Below are 23088 nucleotides of genomic sequence, written 5' to 3'. Positions count from 1 at the left end.
TGTCAAAATGATTTTCATGATCTGCAGCCCAAAATCTATAAAATACATCCAAAAGTGTTCAGGAAGCAAAATCTTTGTTGTCCAGTGTAATCTATTTGTTTACGACATTGGTTCTCAATCTTTTTTCCCCCCCACTCACATAGCCCCTTAAATAACCCCTTACCAGACACCTGTGGTTATTAAAGGATTACTTAAGGAGGTATGTGAGTGGGGGGGGGAAAAAAGATTGAGAACCACTGGTTTAAGATTAACCAGGAATTAAATAGCACATGGGTGGGAAGAAGGAGGGAGTTTGATTAATGTCACATTATACTGGGCACAGAGGGCAGTCCAGCAAGTCAATTCATTCAGCAGGAGAACAAGAGCACAGTAACAGCATCGTGTGAAAAGACCCCTTGGTATAGCACGAGAGACATGAGAGCACTGCTGTGGGGTCATTCAGGAGCTTGTTGAGTGCAGGGAAGGAACTGTCTTGAAGGCTGCTGGTGCAAGATTTCACATACCTGAATCTTCTCGAGGTCCGATAGCTTTCCTTCTCACAACGGCAGGCTGAAATAGAGAACTCACTCGCATAGAACTACTGAGCCTTTTGTTGCCTTTTGGACCAGCACTTTGAGCCAAAAGAAAATTTGATTATTATAGGAGAGAGTACCTGCGATCAGAAAGTATTGTAAACTGATGCAGTCAGCCACTAAACTTCCTCCCTGGCCCACAGAAACATCAGATGTTTTGGAGCATATCATTCTTATCTAATATCACATCTTCACAGACAGTGGAGCAGGAGCTCAGGTAACCCAGCACTCCGGGTCTATTCTGGAATCAGATCCGTAATGCGTGGAATTCTAATCCTGGGCAGATGTGTTTGGTTTGCTGCAATCCTGTGCTAAAATATCCCCGTTTCCATGGTGTGGAAAGCTGAAACCATTCCAGGGAACTGCAGGAATGTTGTTCCCCACCTCCTCGCACAGACTTCAACCTCTTTCTTTGCAGCTCCTAAATGGGGCAGCACAGTTAGTGATATCAGCGATCAAGAGCAGGGTTCAAATCCTGAGCTGTGTGTAGGAGTTTATACCTTCTCCCTGTGTCTGTTTGGGCTTTCTCCAGGGGCTCTGGTTTCCTCTATGATGTTCTCCCATTTTTCAGTTCATTTTATTTGTGTCGGACAGATTTAACAAACCTTGCAGCTTTTGGAAAGTGATTGTAGCAGCAGGCTTCGAAGACAGCATGTTCCTATTTCTGATACATTTGCAGAGTGAAGGGAAAAAATCCCTGAAACAGAGACCACATGGCCATCTTATTGAAAAGACAGTGCATTGTTTGCTCAGGAGGCCACTTTAAGAAGGCAGCACAAGAGTAAAGAGCGCTTCGACCTCCTTTGTGGGGATGAGAAACCCACTTGGCCTCATTGTAGACAATCTGTCAGATTTCCTCCTGTCCCTATAGAGGAAGGAGAAGACCACTTCATGACCAAAAAGAGTGAAGGTCACTTTTGTTCAACTGACCCACAAAAAGGGTTCTACTTGCGGAAGAAATACTATGCTTGGATGGTGACCAGAGTGAGAGCCACTTGAGTTCAGCCGACCAATGGAAAAGGTTCTGAAAGATTTGTGAGCATCACTTGCTTCATATCCCCTACGCAATGCCAAAGAAGAGGGGAGTTTAAGTTGGCACTCGTCTAAAAAGGACATTTCTTTGAAGCATCTCAACAAGGATTTCATGAGTTAATCAACATTCTGTCACCCCACCCCATTCCACCCCCTTCCCGGTCTTTTCCACCCACTTCATAAACTGCTAATTTCATCTAAGGCCTGCATGTCTCACCCATCTTAAAGTCTGTGAGCCGCATCAATTTCAAACCCATGGGTCAATACCACTGAATTTCTGAAATTGAATTTGAAACTATCTTTCGAGTATTCCCGCATAGTTGGGGGTTAATTTAGATAACTGTAGATAGGTTTAGTTGAGTTTAGATAAGTTAGGTGTTATAATCATTGTTGATTAATAATTAAAAATATTAAATGTAACACTGCTTGGGCTAATTTTTATTGCAGCTGTGTGGTTCTTAACACCTCCCACCTCCAAAACGTACAGAGGTTGTAGGTCAAATGCTCGTGGGCCGAAAGAGCTTGTTACTGTGCTGTATGTCTAAATTTATAAATGTAAATGTTTGGTGACATTTTGTTGATGTGCAACTATTGATGGGGACCAACAGACACAAGGTGGAAAGTGAGGTGAAAGCCTGGTTGGATGGATTCCTGAATCTTTATTTTTCTCTGTATTGGGAAGGTTTCTAGGCCTGAAGTGAAGCAGGGTGGTCCTAAGCTGAAAAAGAGAGAGAACAAAGAACACATGGCACAACCAAATCTTGATTGGCAGCTGGTGTGTCCTCTGTTTAGGTAGGGGGCAGTGCTGTCATATGACAGCCACAACCCTTCCCAGTATACATACACATTATGAACATGATGTGGCCACTTTCTTAGAACTAGTGAAGGAGCTTTTACATGTAAACAAAGAACTATAAACAGATAAAGAAATGTAAACAAACTGACTATGCAGTACAGAGAGAATAATTAAAAAAGTCACTAAAATGGACAAGTAAGAGGCCTTAAATCAGTCCATGATTGAGTTCTGCTGTTGAGGTATCTGGTGGTGGAGGGGTAGCAGCTGTTCCTGAACCTAGTGGTATGAGTCCTGTGGCATCTATACCTCTTTCCTGATGGCAGCAGCGAGAGCAGAATGTATGCTGGGTGGTGTGGGTCTTATGGCAGCATTTCCTGTAGATGTGCTCGATAGTGGGGAGGGTTTTGCCTGTGATGCCCTGGGCTGTGTCTACTACATTTTGGAAGGCATAACACTCAGGCATATTGGTGTCCCCGTGACCTTCTTCCTTCCCCAAATTTGTCTCTTTTTTTTCTTAAATAGAGCTTCCAGCCAGTCAAAGCAATTTTCCGATCAATCCGTGAGTCAGTAGAACTGGGAAGTTGACCCCACGTCAGATGGGCAAAAGTTTCCCTTCCATCCCCAAACCACTAGATTGCCCCTAGCCACCAGATTACCCTTTTCTGCTAGATTGCCCCTAACCACTAGATTACTCCAAACCACTAGATTACTCCAATCTACCAAATTACCCCTTACTTATAGATTGCCCCTAACCATCTGAGCACCCCTGTCCGTCAGAGCACCCCTATCCACCACATTACTCCCCTTTTCCACATTACCACTATCCACTACATTACTCCCCTCTGCCATATTACCCCCGTCCGCCAGAGCACCCCTATCCACCACATTACCCCTAACACTAGATTAACCCTACCTCTGATCACTTCTTTGATCCACTGAGGGGAAACGCATCATCCTTCACTCTTTTTTTATATAAAACCCCACGTATATTTGGATTAAGTTTGAAATGTTAGCTGTGGTTTTATTTTAAATGAAGTATGAAAAGCCAAAGATGTTTGTTCCAAATTCAACATGTTCCTCGCATTAATGCTCTCTTATTTTCAGATAAAATCTGTGACCAGATCAGTGACGCTGTGCTTGATGCCCACTTGCAGCAAGACCCTGATGCCAAGGTGGCCTGTGGTGAGTTGTCAGCACCTGGCATCCACAATACCTAGCACTTTAAAGTTGTTCGCAGCGACCAGTTCATGCCCCCATCTATCTAGAATGGTGATGCTTCCAAAAGCTTGCCTTTAAAGGAGGGCTCTCACATTGGTGAGGTGCCCGTAGATTGTTATGAGTTTGTACACTCTCCCCGTAACTGTTTCCTCCAAGTGCTCTGGTTTTCTCCCATCTTCCTAAGATGTACGGGGTTAGCAGGTTAATTGGACATGGGTTCATTTTGGCGTTGCTGGCTCTTGGGCCGGAAGAGCCTGTTGCTGTGCTGTATCTCTAAATTAAATTAAACTCTGACTCCGAAGGTGATTATTTTTACCACCCCCCCCACCCCCCGGTAATAAGAACGATGACCTGAAATCATGAAAGTTTTAGCAGAGTAAACATGGGGAAGATATTTCCAGGGGAAAAAAAAAGAAGACGTTGGCTAATAAATCTACCGAGGTATCCAGGATGGTTCCTCGGGCACCACGAGCCTCACCATTATATTGCATGATTGACCCCCTCCACACCCGCTGGTGCTGGTGACACTGGCACCGATCACGGAAAGGATTCCTGTCCCCGGAGCTTACAGAGCAAAGCATCACTAAATCTACCTCCACGCTCAGTGGAATCTCTCTCCTGTTTCCCTCAGAGACGGTCTGCAAGACTGGGATGGTCCTTTTATGCGGGGAGATCACCTCGAGTGCCATCGTCGATTACCAAAAGGTGGTGAGGAACACGATCCAGGCCATTGGCTATGATAATTGTTCAAAAGGTCCGTGAAAAATGAACGTCTAATTAAAGGGAATGAACCATTATTGAACGTATATACAGGTGTAATATTCGATACTGTGCAAAAGTCGACCCCATATTTTCAACCCAAAGATCTGTTTTTTTTCCCCACATATTATGTGTAAAAGTTGAACCCCCCCACCCCCAATTTTTGTCCCTGGCCGCCCACCCATCCGAGCTCCTGACACCCCAAATACAGACTTACCATCCAGTCCCAGCCGCCCGCCCACCCATCCGAGCTCCTGGCACACCAAAAGACGTAGGTACTTACTACGATCAAAAGTAGTTTAATAGTTAACCCCCTAAATTTTACCCCATAAATTGGTCGACAAAATTTGACTATTACACACATATATACAGTAAGTCTTTTATAATTCCATTAAATTAATAAACCTTTTTGAAACTTCCTTGGGTAGTTGCAGTTTGTTAGATTCTCTTCAGATGATACTGGCTTCAGCTGGAACAAACCTTTGGCAGCAGGAAAATATTACCTTCTGTAAATAAACCTTCATGTGCGAGTCCAGAGAGTGATTTTTCAACCTTTGGGCCATTGCACTTAAATCCAGACCTATGGTCCTGTTGATTTAGTGCATTCACTCCAACCCCCTTCCCAGCCTGGCAATGACGAAGTGAGTTTATTATCATACACATAAGTACAGTGTACAGGGCCCAGTCTCTGCTGTAGGGGTCCATATAATACAATTCTTGCTTGCTGCAGTGACATGGATACAGAACCTTCCCTAACATAGAGGATTGAACTCTTTCAGAAGCCAATAGGCAGCACGGTTAGTGTAGCGGATAGCGCAACGCTATTTTAGCGCCAGTGACCTAGGTTCGAATCCAGCACTGTCTGTACGTTCTCCCCGTGACCTGCATGAGTTTTCCCTGGGGACTCTGGTTTCCTCCCTCCCTCCCAACGTACAGGGTTGGAAGTTAATTGGGTTTAAGAGCCTGGAATCAGTTTCGACTGTACTATAAATTTAAAAAAATACTTCTTTCCCAGAAGTGGTCCACTAAGACAACATAGATCTTCTTGTCCATATACTTGTTAAGCACAGTCCGTACAAAGCACAAAATTTTCAACTATCAAACTCACCAAAAGCAGAACTGCCTCCTCTCCAGGACGACCCTGACACTAATAGCTCCCTCCCTTCAAGATGTACTGGGGGAATAGGTTAATTGGGTGTAAGTAGAGGACAGAGATTTGGAGGGTATATGAGGGGAATGCTTTTCACCAAGAGAGTGGTGGGGACTTGGGATGCAATGTGATAGAGAGTGGTGCAAACAGGGGCAGCTTTTCAGAGGTGTTCAGATGGGCTTTTAAATGTCATCAGAGGGTACTGGTTAAAATTGAATTAATACCCATTGGTTAGCATGATGTGATGGAGCAAAGAGCCTGTTTCCATGCTCTATGACCCTCTTACACCGCTTGTGGACACCGAGATAAATCATCCACCCAGCACTCACAGTGGAATCCCTGCTCGATGAGCCAGTGATGTCCAATTCAGTCCCTACCAAATCACGGACCTTGCTCCGTGGGACAGGTATGCAGATGGGAGCCATCTCTTGCAACCCTCAGTTAGCTTCCAGCAGCATCTAAAACTTGGGACCCACAATGCACTGGCACACAAAAGCGAGGAGAGGGGTTGAGATCATTCATGATTGAACTGGCAGGAATGCACTTGAAAAACTATCCCATCCATCTCTCAGACATCTCCCACTTTAATTTTTCCAATTTCCTGTCACCTCTTGGTTCCTCTCTGCCTTCTCCCGTGCCTTATTTCCCATTCCCACTTTAGTATTGAAAAGACTCTTGTCCCAAATGATTGGCTGACCACTTCTCTCCATGGATATTGCCTGAGTGTCTCCCGCTTTCCATTGTTCATACAAAAACTCATCAACGTTTTTCTTTCTCTTTTGTGTTTCCAGTTTGTAAATGTTACAGGCAAGTTCATTCTCTGCCAACACTACCAATGTGTCATTGGGGGCCATTTGATTGTGGTCGTATCTCAGAGCACTTACTGTCACTGGATTGGGAAGTATGGAGGCTAAAATGTTAGGGTCATCTTAGCTGACTCTTACACTTTTTGGGGGCGGCACGGATTATGTAGCAGTTAGGGCAATGCTGTTACAGCGCCAGCAATCGGGACCGGGGGTTCAAATCCCACGCTGTCTGTAAGGAGTTGGTACGTTCTCCCTGCGTGGGTTTCCCCCGAGGGCTCCCATTTCCTCCCACCATTCGAAATGTACTAGGAGTGTCGGTCAATTGGGTGTAATTGGTTGGCACAGACTCGTGGGTGGAAATTACCTGTATTTTTTTTAATTAAAAATTAGACAGGCACATGGATGATAGAGGGTTGCAAGGTAGGAAGGGTAGGAATATATAGGTCAGCACAACATCAAGGGCTGAAGGGCCTGAACTGGGCTTGTATGTTCTATGAAATGCAAAGTCCCTGGATTTGGAATTTTTGTTTGTGATGTGTCTGCACAGGTTTTGACTACAAGACCTGCAACGTGTTGGTTGCATTGGAACAGCAGTCACCAGACATTGCGCAGGGAGTCCACCTGGACAGAGACGAAGAAGACATTGGGGCGGGGGATCAGGTGAGTTCATGGCCATCGCCATGCAATGGGCATTGGCTGTCACAAGTCAAGGGGCCATTTCTAATGCAGAATCTCTGATAAAGTCAACCTGCGCTGTAAGAAAACAAACTGCAGTTCCAATTAAATGTAAAAATGCTTCTTTATTTAACCCTTTGTAATGCTAGCGGGAGCAAAGGGATTCAAGAAAGAGTTCCAGGGACTTGTTCTCTACATTGAGCCCATCACTCAAAGCATCGGAGTGTTGATCATTCATTTATAGATAATTTAGGCAGGGGTTTTCATGAGACCCTTACAAGTTTCACACACATTTCACCCACCTGCATTTTGTGTTACCCTGTAATGTCTACTAATGTCTGGGAAAGTTAGAGTGTCGTGAACCCAAGGTTTATTGACATTCTTATGAAGTTAGCTACTCTCTCACCATGGCACAGATGTCAAGAAGGCAATTATCTTACCATCATTGAACAAGCAGCTACTGTAATATTCTAACCTCATTCATTAACCCAGCAGTTCTTAACATTTTTCTTTCCACTCACCTCCCACTTTAAGTAATCCTACTGCCATCGGTGCTCTGTGATTAGTAAGGGTTCGCTTAAAGTGGGAGGTGAGTGGAAAGAAAAAGTTTGAAAACCACTGTATTAATCGTCCCTAATGGACTCGTTATGTGCATGGTTTCATAACTCCAAAGGAAGTAGGCCAATTACAATTTTTCTTAAGCAAAATATTTCAGTAACTATTGTGTCTAAAGCAGTGTTTCTCAACCTTCTCTTCCCACCCACTTCCACCTTAAGCAATCCCTTACTAATCACAGAGCACCGATGGCTAAGGGAATACTTAAAGTGGGATGTGAGTGGAAAGAAAAAGGTTGAAAAACACTGCATTAGCCCTTTGCTAAGTATTTATTTAGACATGCAGAGGGACTGAGTGGGAGCAGCAAGTGTTTTGTGAGAACTTATAAAGAGAGAGCCAGCTGGGAGTTGATTTGTGGGAGACAGTAATGAGGTAATTAGGTTAATTGGTAGAGGGCCAATAAAAGGAGGGTGAAGTAAAGGATTGGCTCAGTGAGTGGATCAGGGAAGGAGGGGGAGGGGGAGGTTTAGTAAGTTTATCTTTTAATTTAAATTGAAGAGCAGGCGATGGAGGCAGGTAGGGCAGTTGAATGCTCAAGTTGCAGGATGTGGGGTGGGTCAGGGACAGCACAAATTTTCCTGGTGACTACATCTGTAAAAGGTGCATCCAGTTGCAGCTCATGGAAGCCTGGGTTAGGGAGCTGGAGTTGTAGCTGGATGAGCTGTGGATCTTAAGTGAGGCAGAGGTGGTGATAGATAGGAGTTATAGGGAGACAGTCACCCCTAACAGTCAGAAGTCAGGGAACTGGGTGACTGAGGAAAGTGGGAGGGGGGGAAGACAGGCAGTGCAGAGTACCCCTGTGGCTGTTCCCCTCAACAAGTATACTGGTGTGGGGGAGGGGGGGGATGTGGATGATCTACAGAGGACAAGTTATGGAAGTTGGGTCTTTGCCACAGAGGCTAGACCCTTGGCTCAGAAGGGAAGAGGGAAAAGAGAAGGGCTCTTGTAGTTGGGGACTTGCTGGTTAGGGGAACAGATGGGATGCTTGCTGGATGAGAATGGGGCTTCCATTTGGTATGTTGCCTCCCAGGTGCCAAGGTCAGGGATGTCTCTGACTGAGTCCACAGCATTCTGGAGGGGGAGCAGCCAGAAGTTGTGGTCCACATGAGGATCAATGACATAGTTAGAAGTGGGGATGAGGTCCTGAAGAGGGATTACATAGAGTTAGGGAAGAAGTTGAAAAGCAGGTCCTCAAGGGTGGCCATCTTGGGATTGCTGTGGAGGATGAATGTGTGGCTCGGGTTTAGATTTCTGGATCATTGGGATTTCTTCTGGGGCAAGTCTGACCTGTACAAATGGGATGGGCTGCACTTGAACTGAGGAACCAACATCCTGGTGGGCAGGTTGGCTAGAGCTGTTGGGGAGGTTTGGCAGGGTGGTGGGAATCAGAATGAGAATTTGGACATTAGGGAGGAAGAACCCCTAGATTGGAGGGAACAAAATGTAAAAATGAAGGAGGGAAGAAGGTGAAGGTAGTTGGTGACAAAAGGAGTACATGTGGAGGACAATCTCTCAAGTGCATATATTTTAATGCAAGGAGTATTGTAAATGAGGAGGGTGAGCTTATGGCATGGATGGACACATGGAAATGTGATATTGTGGCCATCAGTGGAAGTTGCTTGCAGGAAGGGCATGTTTGGCAGTTAAATATTCCAGGATTCTGTTTTAGGCATGAAAGAACAGGGGGGGGGGGGGAATAAAAGGTGGAGGAGTTGCATTGCTTATTGGTGAGAACATTACCGCAGAGCTGAAGCAGGATGGTTTGGTGGGATTGTGCAGCATAGCTATTTGGGTAGAATTGAGGCATGAATACATTAATGGGTGTGTATTATTGACCAACAAATGGGCTAATGGAATTGGAGGAGATTGCATATATGTGTAATAAACACAAGTTGATAGTTATAGGAGATTTGAACTTTCCGAACATTAACTGAGACACTAATACAGTAAGAGGGCTGGATGGGGTAGAGTTTAAGTGTGTCCAGGAAAGTTTTATTTAATACTTAGAAGAACTGACTTGAGAGGCCAGTATTGGATCTCCTATTAGGGAATGAGATAGGTCAGGTGACAGATGTTTGTGTTGGGGAACCCTTTGGGTCCAGTGATCACAATACTATTAGTTTTAGGGTAGTAATGGAAAAGAATAGAGGTGGGCCAAAGGTTGAGATTCTTGATTGGAAGAAAGCAAATTTCAAGGGGATGAGAAAAGATTTGGAGGGTGTGGATTGGAATAGGATAATTTCAGGGAAGAATGTAGCATATAAATGGAGGATATCAAAGAAGTTCTAAGAGCACATTCGGTATGTCCCTGTGAGGATTAAAGGAAAGATTAGAAACTGAAGGGAGCCTTGGTTTTCAAAAGATATTGGGAACTTGGTTCAGTGGAAGAGGGATATGTACAACAGGGAATAGGTGAATTATTTAAGGACTAGGAGTATAAATAAATAAATGGATTTTTTAATATCTTAAGAAATTAGAAAGGCTAAAAGGAGATATGACAGATTTGGCAGGCAAAGTGAAGATCCAAATGGTTCTATAGGAACATTAAAAGCAAAAGAATAGTGAGTGATAAAATTGGACCCCTTGAAGATTAGGGGGATAGGCTCCATGAGAAGTCAGAGGAGATGGGGGGGAAAAAATTGTAAACTTTTTCTTCAATATTCATTAAGGAAAAGAATATTGAGCCAGATGAAGTGAAGAAATATGGTAGGGAGGTCATGGATAATGTAAAGATTAATGAGGAGGTAGTGTTGGCTATATTAAAAAAAGATCAAGGTGGATAAATCTCCAGGTCCTGACAAAATATTCCCTAGGACCCTGAGGGAGGTTAGTGAACAAATAGTGGGGGCGGTGACAGAAATATTTAAAATGTCACTGGCCATGGGGGAAGTGCCGAAGGACTGGAGGATGGCTCGTGTTCTGCTGTTCAAACAAAATCCAAAAGCAAACCTGGTAATTATAAGCCTGTAAGGCTGTTGTTGATGGTGGGTAAATTAATGGAAAGTGCTCTTCGAGATAATATATACATGCATATAGAGAATTTGTAAAGACTGGGATTGATTAGTCAGCATTTTTAAATACATGTTAGATCATGTCTAACAAATCTTAGTTTTTCAAGGAGGTTACTAAAAAAAGTTGATGAGGAGAAAGTGGTGGATGTTGTCTATTTGGACAAGAGGTTAGTAAGGAAGGTAGAAGCATTAGGTATTAATGATGTAGTGAAATCAATTCAGCGATGATTGGATGAGAGATGCCAGAGGTGGAAAATTGTTTGTCAAATTGGAGGCCGGTGATGAGTGGATCCACTGCTGTTTGTTATATATCTATTAACGATCTAGATGATAGGGTGGCAAATTGGATTAGTAAATTTGCAGATGATACAAAAGTTGGCAGTGTTGTGGACAAGCAAGAAAGATGGTCAAAGCTTACAGGAGAGTTAGTGGGGTGAAAGATGGCAGATGGAATTTAATACTGATAAATGTGAAGTGCTACATTTTGGTAGGACTAATCAAAATAGGATATGCATGTTAAATGGTAGACAATTGAGGAGTGGAGTGGAACAAAGGGATTTGGGGTCATGGTATGTATTTCTCTGAAAATTGAATCACATGTGGATAGGTTGGTGAAGAAGGCACTTGGTATGTTGGCTTCCATAAATCAGAGTATTGAATACAGGAGTTGGAATGTTGAAATTGTATAATATTGTGTGCAGTTTTGCTCGCTAAACTACAGAAAGGATAGAAACCGTATATAGAGTGAGTGCAGAGGAGGTTTACGAGAATGTTGCTGGGGTTTCAGGAATTGAGTTGCAGAGAACAGTAGAGATGGTTGGGACTTTATTTATTTCCTGGATTGCAGAAGATTGAGGGGTGATTTGATAGAGGTATCCAAAATTAAAAGAGGGAAGATGGTCAATGTGGGGAGAGGGTGTAAGGGGGGGGAGAGGGTGTAAGGGGGGGAGAGGGTGTAAGGGGGGGAGAGGGTGTAAGGGGGGGAGAGGGTGTAAGGGGGGAGAGGGTGTAAGGGGAGGAGAGGGTGTAAGGGGAGGAGAGGGTGTAAGGGGGGGGAGAGGGTGTAAGGGGGGGAGAGGGTGTAAGGGGGGGAGAGGGTGTAAGGGGGGGAGAGGGTGTAAGGGGGGGGAGAGGGTGTAAGGGGGGGGAGAGGGTGTAAGGGGGGGGAGAGGGTGTAAGGGGGGGGAGAGGGTGTAAGGGGGGGAGAGGGTGTAAGGGGGGGGAGAGGGTGTAAGGGGGGGGAGAGGGTGTAAGGGGGGGGAGAGGGTGTAAGGGGGGGGAGAGGGTGTAAGGGGGGGAGAGGGTGTAAGGGGGGGGAGAGGGTGTAAGGGGGGGAGAGGGTGTAAGGGGGGGGAGAGGGTGTAAGGGGGGGAGAGGGTGTAAGGGGGGGAGAGGGTGTAAGGGGGGGAGAGGGTGTAAGGGGGGGAGAGGGTGTAAGGGGGGGAGAGGGTGTAAGGGGGGGAGAGGGTGTAAGGGGGGGAGAGGGTGTAAGGGGGGGAGAGGGTGTAAGGGGGGGAGAGGGTGTAAGGGGGGGAGAGGGTGTAAGGGGGGGAGAGGGTGTAAGGGGGGGAGAGGGTGTAAGGGGGGGAGAGGGTGTAAGGGGGGGAGAGGGTGTAAGGGGGGGAGAGGGTGTAAGGGGGGGAGAGGGTGTAAGGGGGGGAGAGGGTGTAAGGGGGGGAGAGGGTGTAAGGGGGGGAGAGGGTGTAAGGGGGGGAGAGGGTGTAAGGGGGGGAGAGGGTGTAAGGGGGGGAGAGGGTGTAAGGGGGGGAGAGGGTGTAAGGGGGGGAGAGGGTGTAAGGGGGGAGAGGGTGTAAGGGGGGGAGAGGGTGTAAGGGGGGGAGAGGGTGTAAGGGGGGGAGAGGGTGTAAGGGGGGGAGAGGGTGTAAGGGGGGGAGAGGGTGTAAGGGGGGGAGAGGGTGTAAGGGGGGGAGAGGGTGTAAGGGGGGGAGAGGGTGTAAGGGGGGGAGAGGGTGTAAGGGGGGGAGAGGGTGTAAGGGGGGGAGAGGGTGTAAGGGGGGGAGAGGGTGTAAGGGGGGGAGAGGGTGTAAGGGGGGGAGAGGGTGTAAGGGGGGGAGAGGGTGTAAGGGGGGGAGAGGGTGTAAGGGGGGGAGAGGGTGTAAGGGGGGGAGAGGGTGTAAGGGGGGGAGAGGGTGTAAGGGGGGGAGAGGGTGTAAGGGGGGGAGAGGGTGTAAGGGGGGGAGAGGGTGTAAGGGGGGGAGAGGGTGTAAGGGGGGGAGAGGGTGTAAGGGGGGGAGAGGGTGTAAGGGGGGGAGAGGGTGTAAGGGGGGGAGAGGGTGTAAGGGGGGGAGAGGGTGTAAGGGGGGGAGAGGGTGTAAGGGGGGGAGAGGGTGTAAGGGGGGGAGAGGGTGTAAGGGGGGGAGAGGGTGTAAGGGGGGGAGAGGGTGTAAGGGGGGGAGAGGGTGTAAGGGGGGGAGAGGGTGTAAGGGGGGGAGAGGGTGTAAGGGGGGGAGAGGGTGTAAGGGGGGGAGAGGGTGTAAGGGGGGGAGAGGGTGTAAGGGGGGGAGAGGGTGTAAGGGGGGGAGAGGGTGTAAGGGGGGGAGAGGGTGTAAGGGGGGGAGAGGGTGTAAGGGGGGGAGAGGGTGTAAGGGGGGGAGAGGGTGTAAGGGGGGGAGAGGGTGTAAGGGGGGGAGAGGGTGTAAGGGGGGGAGAGGGTGTAAGGGGGGGAGAGGGTGTAAGGGGGGGAGAGGGTGTAAGGGGGGGAGAGGGTGTAAGGGGGGGAGAGGGTGTAAGGGGGGGAGAGGGTGTAAGGGGGGGAGAGGGTGTAAGGGGGGGAGAGGGTGTAAGGGGGGGAGAGGGTGTAAGGGGGGGAGAGGGTGTAAGGGGGGGAGAGGGTGTAAGGGGGGGAGAGGGTGTAAGGGGGGGAGAGGGTGTAAGGGGGGGAGAGGGTGTAAGGGGGGGAGAGGGTGTAAGGGGGGGAGAGGGTGTAAGGGGGGGAGAGGGTGTAAGGGGGGGAGAGGGTGTAAGGGGGGGAGAGGGTGTAAGGGGGGGAGAGGGTGTAAGGGGGGGAGAGGGTGTAAGGGGGGGGAGAGGGTGTAAGGGGGGGAGAGGGTGTAAGGGGGGGAGAGGGTGTAAGGGGGGGAGAGGGTGTAAGGGGGGGAGAGGGTGTAAGGGGGGGAGAGGGTGTAAGGGGGGGAGAGGGTGTAAGGGGGGGAGAGGGTGTAAGGGGGGGAGAGGGTGTAAGGGGGGGAGAGGGTGTAAGGGGGGAGAGGGTGTAAGGGGGGGAGAGGGTGTAAGGGGGGGAGAGGGGTGTAAGGGGGGGAGAGGGTGTAAGGGGGGGAGAGGGTGTAAGGGGGGGAGAGGGTGTAAGGGGGGGAGAGGGTGTAAGGGGGGGAGAGGGTGTAAGGGGGGGAGAGGGTGTAAGGGGGGGAGAGGGTGTAAGGGGGGGAGAGGGTGTAAGGGGGGGAGAGGGTGTAAGGGGGGGAGAGGTGTAAGGGGGGGAGAGGGTGTAAGGGGGGGAGAGGGTGTAAGGGGGGGAGAGGGTGTAAGGGGGGGAGAGGGTGTAAGGGGGGAGAGGGTGTAAGGGGGGAGAGGGTGTAGGGGGGAGTGGGTGTAAGGGGGGGAGAGGGTGTAAGGGGGGGAGAGGTGAGGGTGTAAGGGGGGGAGAGGGTGTAAGGGGGGGAGAGGGTGTAAGGGGGGGGAGAGGGTGTAAGGGGGGAGAGGGTGTAAGGGGGGAGAGGGTGTAAGGGGGGGAGAGGGTGTAAGGGGGGGAGGGTGTAAGGGGGGGGATGGTTAAGGGGGGAGAGGGTGTAAGGGGGGGAGAGGGTGTAAGGGGGGGAGAGGGTGTAAGGGGGGGGGGAGGAGGGGTGTAAGGGGGGGAGAGGGTGTAAGGGGGGGAGAGGGTGTAAGGGGGGGAGAGGGTGTAAGGGGGGGAGAGGGTGTAAGGGGGGGAGAGGGTGTTGGGTAAGGGTGTAAGGGAGGGTGGGGGGTGTAGGGGGGGAGAGGGTGTAAGGGGGGGAGAGGGTGTAAGGGGGGGAGAGGGTGTAGGGGGGAGAGGGTGTAAGGGGGGGAGAGGGTGTAAGGGGGGGAGAGGGTGTAAGGGGGGGAGAGGGTGTAAGGGGGATATTTCTTCATGCAGAAGGTGGTAGAAGCAACATCAATGTTGATATTGAAGGAAAAGTTGGATCAGCATATGGACGGGAGAGGTGTGAGGGTTATGGGCCAAAAGCAGGTCTGTGGGACTCGGAGGGTGGAGATGTTTGGCACAGACTTGTAGGGTCGAACTGGCCTGTTTCTGTGCTGTAAATGGTTATATTGGTAAAACCTGTTCTTTCATATCTCCAAACTCACTAATAGTACTCACTGTGTTCCAACAGCTCCCAGGATTTTTCAGCATTGAAGGAGGCCCTTTGGCCCAACTTGTCCATGCTGACCTAGTTGCCTGCCCCAACTTGGTCCTATTTGCCTGCATTCAGCTCATAACCCTCCGTTATTGAAAGGAGATCCTCACCTGGCTGACTAGTTGCCTGCCCCAACTTGGTCCTATTTGCCTGCATTCAGCTCATAACCCTCCGTTATTGAAAGGAGATCCTCACCTGGCTGAAAATTCTGCAGACACCGTAAAAACACATGAAGCTGGAGAAACTTCGCAGGTCAAACAGTGTCTTTTATGTAGCGAAGATAAATTTCAGATTTATTATTGGAATACATACATGATATCACATACAACCCTGAGATTCTCTTTTTTACTCTGGGCGTGGCAAAATTCCAAAAAGAGCTACTCAATGTTCAAATAAAGAAATATAAACAAACTCTGCAATACAGAGAGGAAAAAAAAATCAATGAAGGGTCCTTAAATGAGTCCCTGATTGAGTTTGTTGTTGAGGGGTCTGATGGTGGAGGGGGAGCAGCTGTTCCTAAACTTGGTGGTGTGAGTCTTGTGGCACCTGTTCCTCCTTCCCTAATGGCAGCGGTGAGAATGGAGTGTGTGCTGGGTGGTGCGGACCCTTGATCATTGCTGCTCTCTGACGGCACCGTTATAAATAGATGAAGGTGCATAATCCACTTTTTGGGCTTGTGCCCTACATCAAGGTATGAGCAAAGTGAAGGCAGGTGCCCGAACAAGATGGTTGGAGTGGGAAGGGGCAGGCATCTTCTGTCTGGGCACTTTTCAACTGGATGGCTTTAACGGACTTTTCCGGTCTCTGCCAACCCACTCTCCACTCTCCCTCCATTCCCCATCCCTCTATTCCCCATCCCTCTATCTCCTTTCCTCCAGCTCTCCACCCCCTTCCCTCCCCATTCTCAGAGTCACCCCCCCCTCTTGTTTGCTGGTGTTCCCTCCCTCCCTCATCCACCTACTACCTCCTGTCTGTGTCCCTCCCCCCACCATTGTGTTCATGTGACTGCCTACATTTTGCTCGTACCTTGATGAAGGGCCCAAGCCTGAAACATTAGTGATGTACTCTTATCTTTGCTATATAAGGTGCACTGTTTGACCTGCTGAGTTTCTCCAGCATTGTGTGTTGTTACTGCATCTGACTGGTCTTGATACAGGAAAGCATTATATTGGGCCAATTGACTCAATTTGGGCTCAGAACCACTGATGTAATTTTTTTAAAATTAGATATACAGCACGGAAACAGGCCCTTTCAGCCCATGAGTCTGTGGTGCCCAATTACATTTTGAATAGTGGGAGGAAACCAGAGCACTTGGTGAAAACCCACATAGACACGGAGAATGCACAAACTCCTTGTAGACAAGGACAGATTCAAACCCTGGCGCCATAACAGCTTTGCACTAACCATGCCTGTAGTTGTTCCCCTGACCCAGACTGGAGGGGAAGAGAAAGGAGCCCCTGTTTTTCTTTCTGCACATGTCTTGTCTCCCTTTCCCAGGGCCTGATGTTTGGCTACGCCACAGAAGAAACCGAGGAATGCATGCCCTTGACAATCATGCTCGCACACCAGCTCAACGCTCGCATGGCCAAGCTGCGAAGAGACCACACGCTGCTCTGGCTCAGACCTGACTCCAAGACCCAGGTGCGTTGTACCTGCCGGGGCGCTGTGGAAGGGATCAGCGATTTTGGGGGGAGGGGTTGTTGGGATTGAGATGGACGCAGCACTGACGCAGCCAGCACTCTTCCCCCTTCAGGTGACGGTGCAGTATAGCCAGGTGAACGGGATGGTCATCCCCTCCCGCGTGCACACCATCGTCATCTCGGTGCAACATGATGAGGATATTGGATTGGATGAGATGCGCCAGGCTCTGAAGGAGAAGGTTATCGACTCGGTGGTGCCCAGAAAATACCTAGATGAAAACACCATCTACCACCTCCAGCCCAGTGGGCGGTTTGTGATCGGAGGACCTCAGGTCAGCAGCAAGGATATTGTTCATTGGGAAATCTGTAGCAATCTATTCTTAATTTTTAATTTAATTTTAATTTTAGACATGCAGCACAGTAATGAGCCCATGTTGCCCAAACACAGTAAACCCCTAATATCTGGCACCTATGTGGATTGGTAGATGCTGAATAAGTGTATTTTCTGGATGCTTGAGACTTCCTCTTACAATGCCTAACTAACTCCATTAAAAATAAACAGTTTAAAAGATAAAAAAAAGCAAACTTTACTTACCTGAATATATAAACTATAAAATACTTTATTTTCAGTCACAGTTTTTGAAAACATTTAACCATTGCTGCATCTGCAGGTTCCTCCCCTTCCACAGAGCTGCTCGAAAGACCATTATAAATAAACCCTCCCCAGGTTTACAGATAAAGCCTTACTAATATACTTAATGATATATTGATAAAGACTCTTACTCAGCAGGGATAAGGAGAATCATTAAGGGAGTAACCCCAATGGCGAGCGGCATCATCCAGCTCTTCATCCTGGATGACGCCATTGCAGTTTCACACAACTTAGTCAATCAATTGCTGTGAGCAAAGCACATTCAAGGCACTCCACTGGCTGAATATTTGCTCCCATCTTCACTAATAGATTGTGTTACTTCAGAGAACATTTACTTTCACAATTTTAAAGTTGTGAATTTTTTACCGATTATTTTATTCTTATTATTTATTTTCATTTTTTTTAACCAATTGCTTGAGGCTGGTGATTGCTTGAATTCTGGATACCTGGGGCTTTAGTGTATTCCAATTAACCTACAACCCCCATTCCTTTTCAAGGGTGGGAGAAATTGGAGCACCCAGTGATGACACATGGGGAGAGCATGCAAACTCTTTACAGACAGTGCTAGATTCGAACCTGGACCATTGGTGCTGTAATTACTACACCAGCAGTGCTACCCAATCTGGTAAAGATGCTCAGGTTGAGTGGTGGTTTGAGGGAGTAGATGGAGTCTCAATATACAATCGATCTTCAGAGACCCAAAGAGCATGTTCTTTGCCCAGAGATAATACTGTGATCTCCAACCTTTTTACTACCACTTTAAGTAATCCCTAATGAGTCAATTAGGTATGGTTGAAGCAGTGGTTTTCAAACTTTTTCTTTCCACCCACATCCCACCTTAAGTGATCCCTTACTAATCACAGAGCCCCGATGGCTGTGGGAATACTTAAAGTGGTATGTGAGTGGAAAGAAAACCACTGCTCTAGCTGCTCTCCAATCAGAGCATTAACATTTTCTGTTTAAACCCCTTCCCCAAAAATCTTTCTTTCCCTATCCCTCTTTCTCCTTGCCTCCAGCTCCCCACCCTTTTCCTTCCATTTGGAGAATTACCTCCCTGCCCCTATCATCTCCACTTTTTTCTCCTACCCTCCTACCCATATCCACCTCTGACCTTTTACCTGTTAGCCTGTGCCCCTGCCCCTTCCTCCCTTCGCTCCTTCCCCCCCACCTTTTTATTCAGGTACCTGTCTGCTTTTTGCTCATACCATACGGAAGAGCCCAGGTGGTGACTCTTGGCATAGCTGCTACGTGATCTGCTGAGTTTCTCTGACACGTTTTCTGTTTTGCATTCAATTCAGGAAAAGGATTGGCTCATAAGGTTGAAGAAAGAGGGGAGAGAAAGAACGAGTGAGATTGTCGGGAAGAGTAAAACATGAACCCTTTAGATGCCATGGTTTAAGTAAAAGCTCAATGCTGGAGGGCATTAGTGTGTTGGAGGGGGGCCCAGTGCGAAGCTCAAACTCAATGGGGTGGGGGGGAGGAGGTAGAGATTCACTAGCATGCATCAAGCTAGACGCTGGAGGGGGTGGGGGCAAGTCTGGGGAGTGATGGCCGTGACTGTACGGTGGGGCCACAGCACCTTGTTTGCAGGGGGGCAATGCCCGCAGATGTCCCCCACTTGGCATTGACCAAAGTGAGATGCAGGGCCTGTACAATCCAGATATTTAAAATTTCAGTCGTTGAATTTAACAGTTTAAATTTCGTGCCTGTAAGTGTCAATGTTTTGACAATGAAACCATAGTGATGAAGAGTAATGACTGTTAGCAGTGGCATCTCTCGGGATAGTGCCACCCAGTGTGGTAACTCCCATGTACCGACTGTACCACGTGTAGAAGGCGTATGTTCCTTGTATGATGCTGAGCGGGGACAGGGGGGGTGCTCTGACCAAAGGGCATTAGAAGGAACGTTTTAGAAGCAGGGACGACTGTAGTGTTCAAAAGACATTTGAGCAAGTGCATAGATGGGAATGTTTAGAGAGATATGGGGTATACACAGGCAAATGGGACTCGTTTGGTTACATTGGGATGTTGATCTGTTTCTACACTATAGAATTCTGTCTCTAATTGCAACTCATTAATCCATTTCAAGTTCAAGTTGTCATCCGATCACACAAGTACAGCATTCTCCAGTCCTCAGTGTAGAACAGGCAGACACACAACCAAACATAACACACAACCAAACATAACACACATACAGACAAATAATACATATGCAGAACAGGCAGTCCCCAGGTTATGAACAAGATTCATTCCTACTTCTGTCTTTGGGTAGAATTTGTAGGTAAGTAGGAACAGATATACGTCTTGGAGGCATAGTTACAAGGGTAAATGAGAGAAAAACTTAAGCCAAATACAAAATTACACACTCAGTGTTAACGGCAACGTGATCTGACTTGAAATGGTGGACAGCGTTCTCCTTCCTCGAGCTGACGAACCACTGTAGTCAATAAGTATGACATTCTTAACCCAGGGAGTTACTGTACATGTATACATTCCCCGCACCCTCCTACCACCCCCCCCACCACATTGCCTTAACTGCTGTTTGCACATCATTCTGGATGCAGAGATTAATCTCTCTTGTTTTTGGATTTGTTAATAGTTTCCAAATGTTTGGCATCATTCCTCTCCCTGCCAAGTGAAACTAATGGGTTTGCAATCATTGCTTGTTCTGTTTAGGGTGATGCTGGAGTCACTGGCCGGAAGATCATTGTGGATACGTATGGGGGATGGGGAGCTCATGGCGGCGGAGCCTTCTCTGGAAAGGATTACACGAAGGTGGATCGATCGGCCGCCTACGCCGCTCGCTGGGTGGCCAAATCCTTGGTGAAAGCTGGCCTCTGTAGGCGTGTCCTTGTGCAGGTGAGAGTTTCCTGTGCTCCACACTACACAATGGATGCTAAGGGATTCTTGTGCAGTCTTTGTAATGGCAGCATTCTCCAGTTTTAGTTGAAGTTTATAATTATTTGACTGTCCAAACACAACCAGCATTTGTTTCTCCAGACCTCTGTTCACATACAATATATATCACTGCTTCTGTCACATGGACAGGAAGTGATGTCATCAACTCAGATGAAGACTTGTTGGATGCAGGTCGATTTCCTGCATTTTCCACAGCACGTCTGCCATTTTGGGAGCTGGTCTGCTTGCTGCGAAATGGGTCGCCACAAGTGCATAATAATCACTTAATTTTAATTTTTTATATTTAGACATACAGCGCAGTAACATGCCGATGAGTCCATGCTGCCCAATTGGCCTGCAATTCCTGGTATGTGGGGGAAAACCCATGCAGACACGGGGAGAGCATACAAACTCCTCACAATGCTGGATTCAAACCCTGGTCGCTGGCGCTGTAACAGTGTTGCGCTAACCACTTAGCAAACCTCTACGCTAACAAAGATTCAATATGTGTAAATATTTCAGAACCATTTACTCAGTTTTAGGATACGGCTCATCAATCCCACAGCCTGCAGGAGTAAGCTATTTCTCAGCCTGGCAGCCCAGATTTTGATGCTCCTGGACCTTTCATTATTTATTGAAATGGATTAATTCGACCATTTAATACATCACTGATTTAAGCATGGAGATTAAACACTACTGCTGTTCCTAATAAGTGGAATTGAATCGTACAATTCTTACACCATTTGGCCCATATTTCCAATGTTGGCTTCTAATTGAGCAATCCCACTTGCCCTAGTTCTTTGCCATTTGTTATTACTGAGTCGTAGCAGTGTTTCATGGGTATGATCGATTGTGTTTCAGTTATTTCATTGTAAATCTGGATGTGAGTGACTGTGAATAAGGCTGGGAGTGGGGTTGAATGAGGTCAGGAGTGAATGTGAATGTGGTTGGCAGTGAGTGCAAATGGCCAGAAGGGAGTGTCAACAAGGTCAGGAACTGGGGTGCAGTGCTGCTCTGGCACCTCGGGGGGGGGGGGGGTTGGGGGGTGGGGGGCTGCTGCACTGCACCCCTGGTCGGGAGTGGGCGTGAATGACGAGGGTGGACGGTCGGGAGTGGGTGTGGTTGTTTGGCAGTGACTGGGCCTCTACTGCAGACTACTCCTGCACATCAGCTCCTACAGAGCAGATCTCCCAGTGAAGTCCCCTTTCTGAACAAGCTCTTCCTTCTGTAACTCCAGGTCGCCTACTCCATTGGCGTCGCTGAACCTCTCTCCATCTCCATCTTCTCGTACGGAACTGCTCAAATGGGTGACAAAGCTCTGATGGAAATCGTGAAGAATAACTTCGACCTTCGACCCGGTGTGATCGTCAGGTGAGATGACTGTGCTGTACTTGGTTTTGAGACTGCAGTTGTGTGGTTAGTACACGCAGGCCATCTGTACCTATCTCAATGGGAACTATACCATCACCTGACAGTTTATCGGGAAGGAAAACCTTAGTAACAAGTTCCTGCCAAATTCAGGTCTGCCTTGGCCACAAGAAAATGCTCCTCCTCCCAATTTGATATGAGCACGTCAGAGGACTGTATCATTCCAAATGAGGGTTGCCAGCTCCAATTGAGACATTGGCCCCTTGGTCTGTTAAGTCTGTCCCACTGTTTGATATGACATATCCTCATTCAAGTCCAAGTGCTCTCTTTTTAATAAAGGAACATAATTTATGTTATATGAAGATTGATAATCTACATGTATTACCACCCCAAAATATTTAATTCTATCTGACCACTTTAATTTTATAATACTTTTATATTCTGAATAATCTCCATCTCCAATTGGCAATATTTCACTCTTATCCCAATTTACTTTATATCCAGACAACTCCCCAAATTTTAGCAAACAATCTTGTAAATATTTCAAAGATTGTACCGGTTCTGTCAAATATACCAACACATCATCTGCAAACAAATTAATCTTACATTCATCATCCACAATTTTCATTCCTTTAATCTTATAGTTCTGTCATAATGTCTGAGCTAACAGTTCGATAGCCAATGCAAATAAGGCTGGTGACGATGGACAACCTTGTTGAGTTGATCGCATTAATTTAAATGGTAAAGAAATTTGGTTATTTGTCACCACCCTAGCAATTGTATTTGCATATAAAGCCTTAACCAAACCAATAAAATAAGGGCCAAGATTAAACTTCTCTAACACGTTAAATAAAAAATCCCACTCAACCCTGTCAAAGGCTTTTTCCGCATCCAGTGGTTGGGTTGCTGTCGAAAAACATTGACCAATGTAATCAATCTGAGAGTATTATCTGACGCATTTCTATTTTTAATAAAACCTGTTTGATCTGTATGTATCAACTGAAGTAAATATTTGGCAAGTCTATTCGCTAACACCTTCGCTATAATTTTATAATCTACATTTAATAAAGAAATAGGCCTATACGAAGATACTTTCAACGGGTCCCTATCTTAGGAATCACAGTAATTATAGCACTTGAACAAGATTCTGGTAACAACTGCTCCTCAGTTACTTGTGCAATACATTTCCAAAGACACAGGATAAATCTTCATAAAATACTTCATAAAATTCAACTGAGAATCCATCATCTCCTGGCAACTTTCAATTCGGCATCTCCTGTATAGCCTCTTTAATCTCAAAATCCATAAATGAAGCTTCCAATTCTTTAACCTCCTCCTCCCCTAAAACAGGTAAATTTAATTTGGATAAATAAGATTCAATAGAACCAGCGTCCTGCTTTCCCTCAGAAATATATAATTTCTGGTAAAATGAATAAAACTGGTCATTAATTTCCTGAGGTTTATAGGTAACAGTTGAATTCTTTTTCAAAGCATTAATAGTTCGAGATGTCTGTTCTGTTTTTAACTGCCATGCTAATA

At 47.1% G+C, this 23088-nt stretch overlaps 1 protein-coding gene across 1 annotated transcript in view; it reads left to right on the top strand.

The window, feature by feature from the left end:
- Nucleotides 1-23088, top strand: part of LOC138736371 (S-adenosylmethionine synthase-like) — a 33877-nt gene that overhangs the window by 3866 nt on the left and 6923 nt on the right. Inside the window, exons 2-8 of the mRNA XM_069885770.1 lie at nt 3505-3582; nt 4250-4372; nt 6881-6993; nt 16490-16633; nt 16746-16964; nt 19960-20142; nt 21419-21552. Coding sequence (XP_069741871.1) covers nt 3505-3582; nt 4250-4372; nt 6881-6993; nt 16490-16633; nt 16746-16964; nt 19960-20142; nt 21419-21552 — 994 coding nt within the window. The remainder of the gene's footprint in view (nt 1-3504; nt 3583-4249; nt 4373-6880; nt 6994-16489; nt 16634-16745; nt 16965-19959; nt 20143-21418; nt 21553-23088) is intronic.

The sequence above is a fragment of the Narcine bancroftii genome, chromosome 6 (assembly GCF_036971445.1).
Source record: "Narcine bancroftii isolate sNarBan1 chromosome 6, sNarBan1.hap1, whole genome shotgun sequence".
In the NCBI taxonomy this organism is placed as follows: Eukaryota; Metazoa; Chordata; class Chondrichthyes; order Torpediniformes; family Narcinidae; genus Narcine; species Narcine bancroftii.
This window is presented reverse-complemented; position numbering and strand designations above follow the sequence as displayed.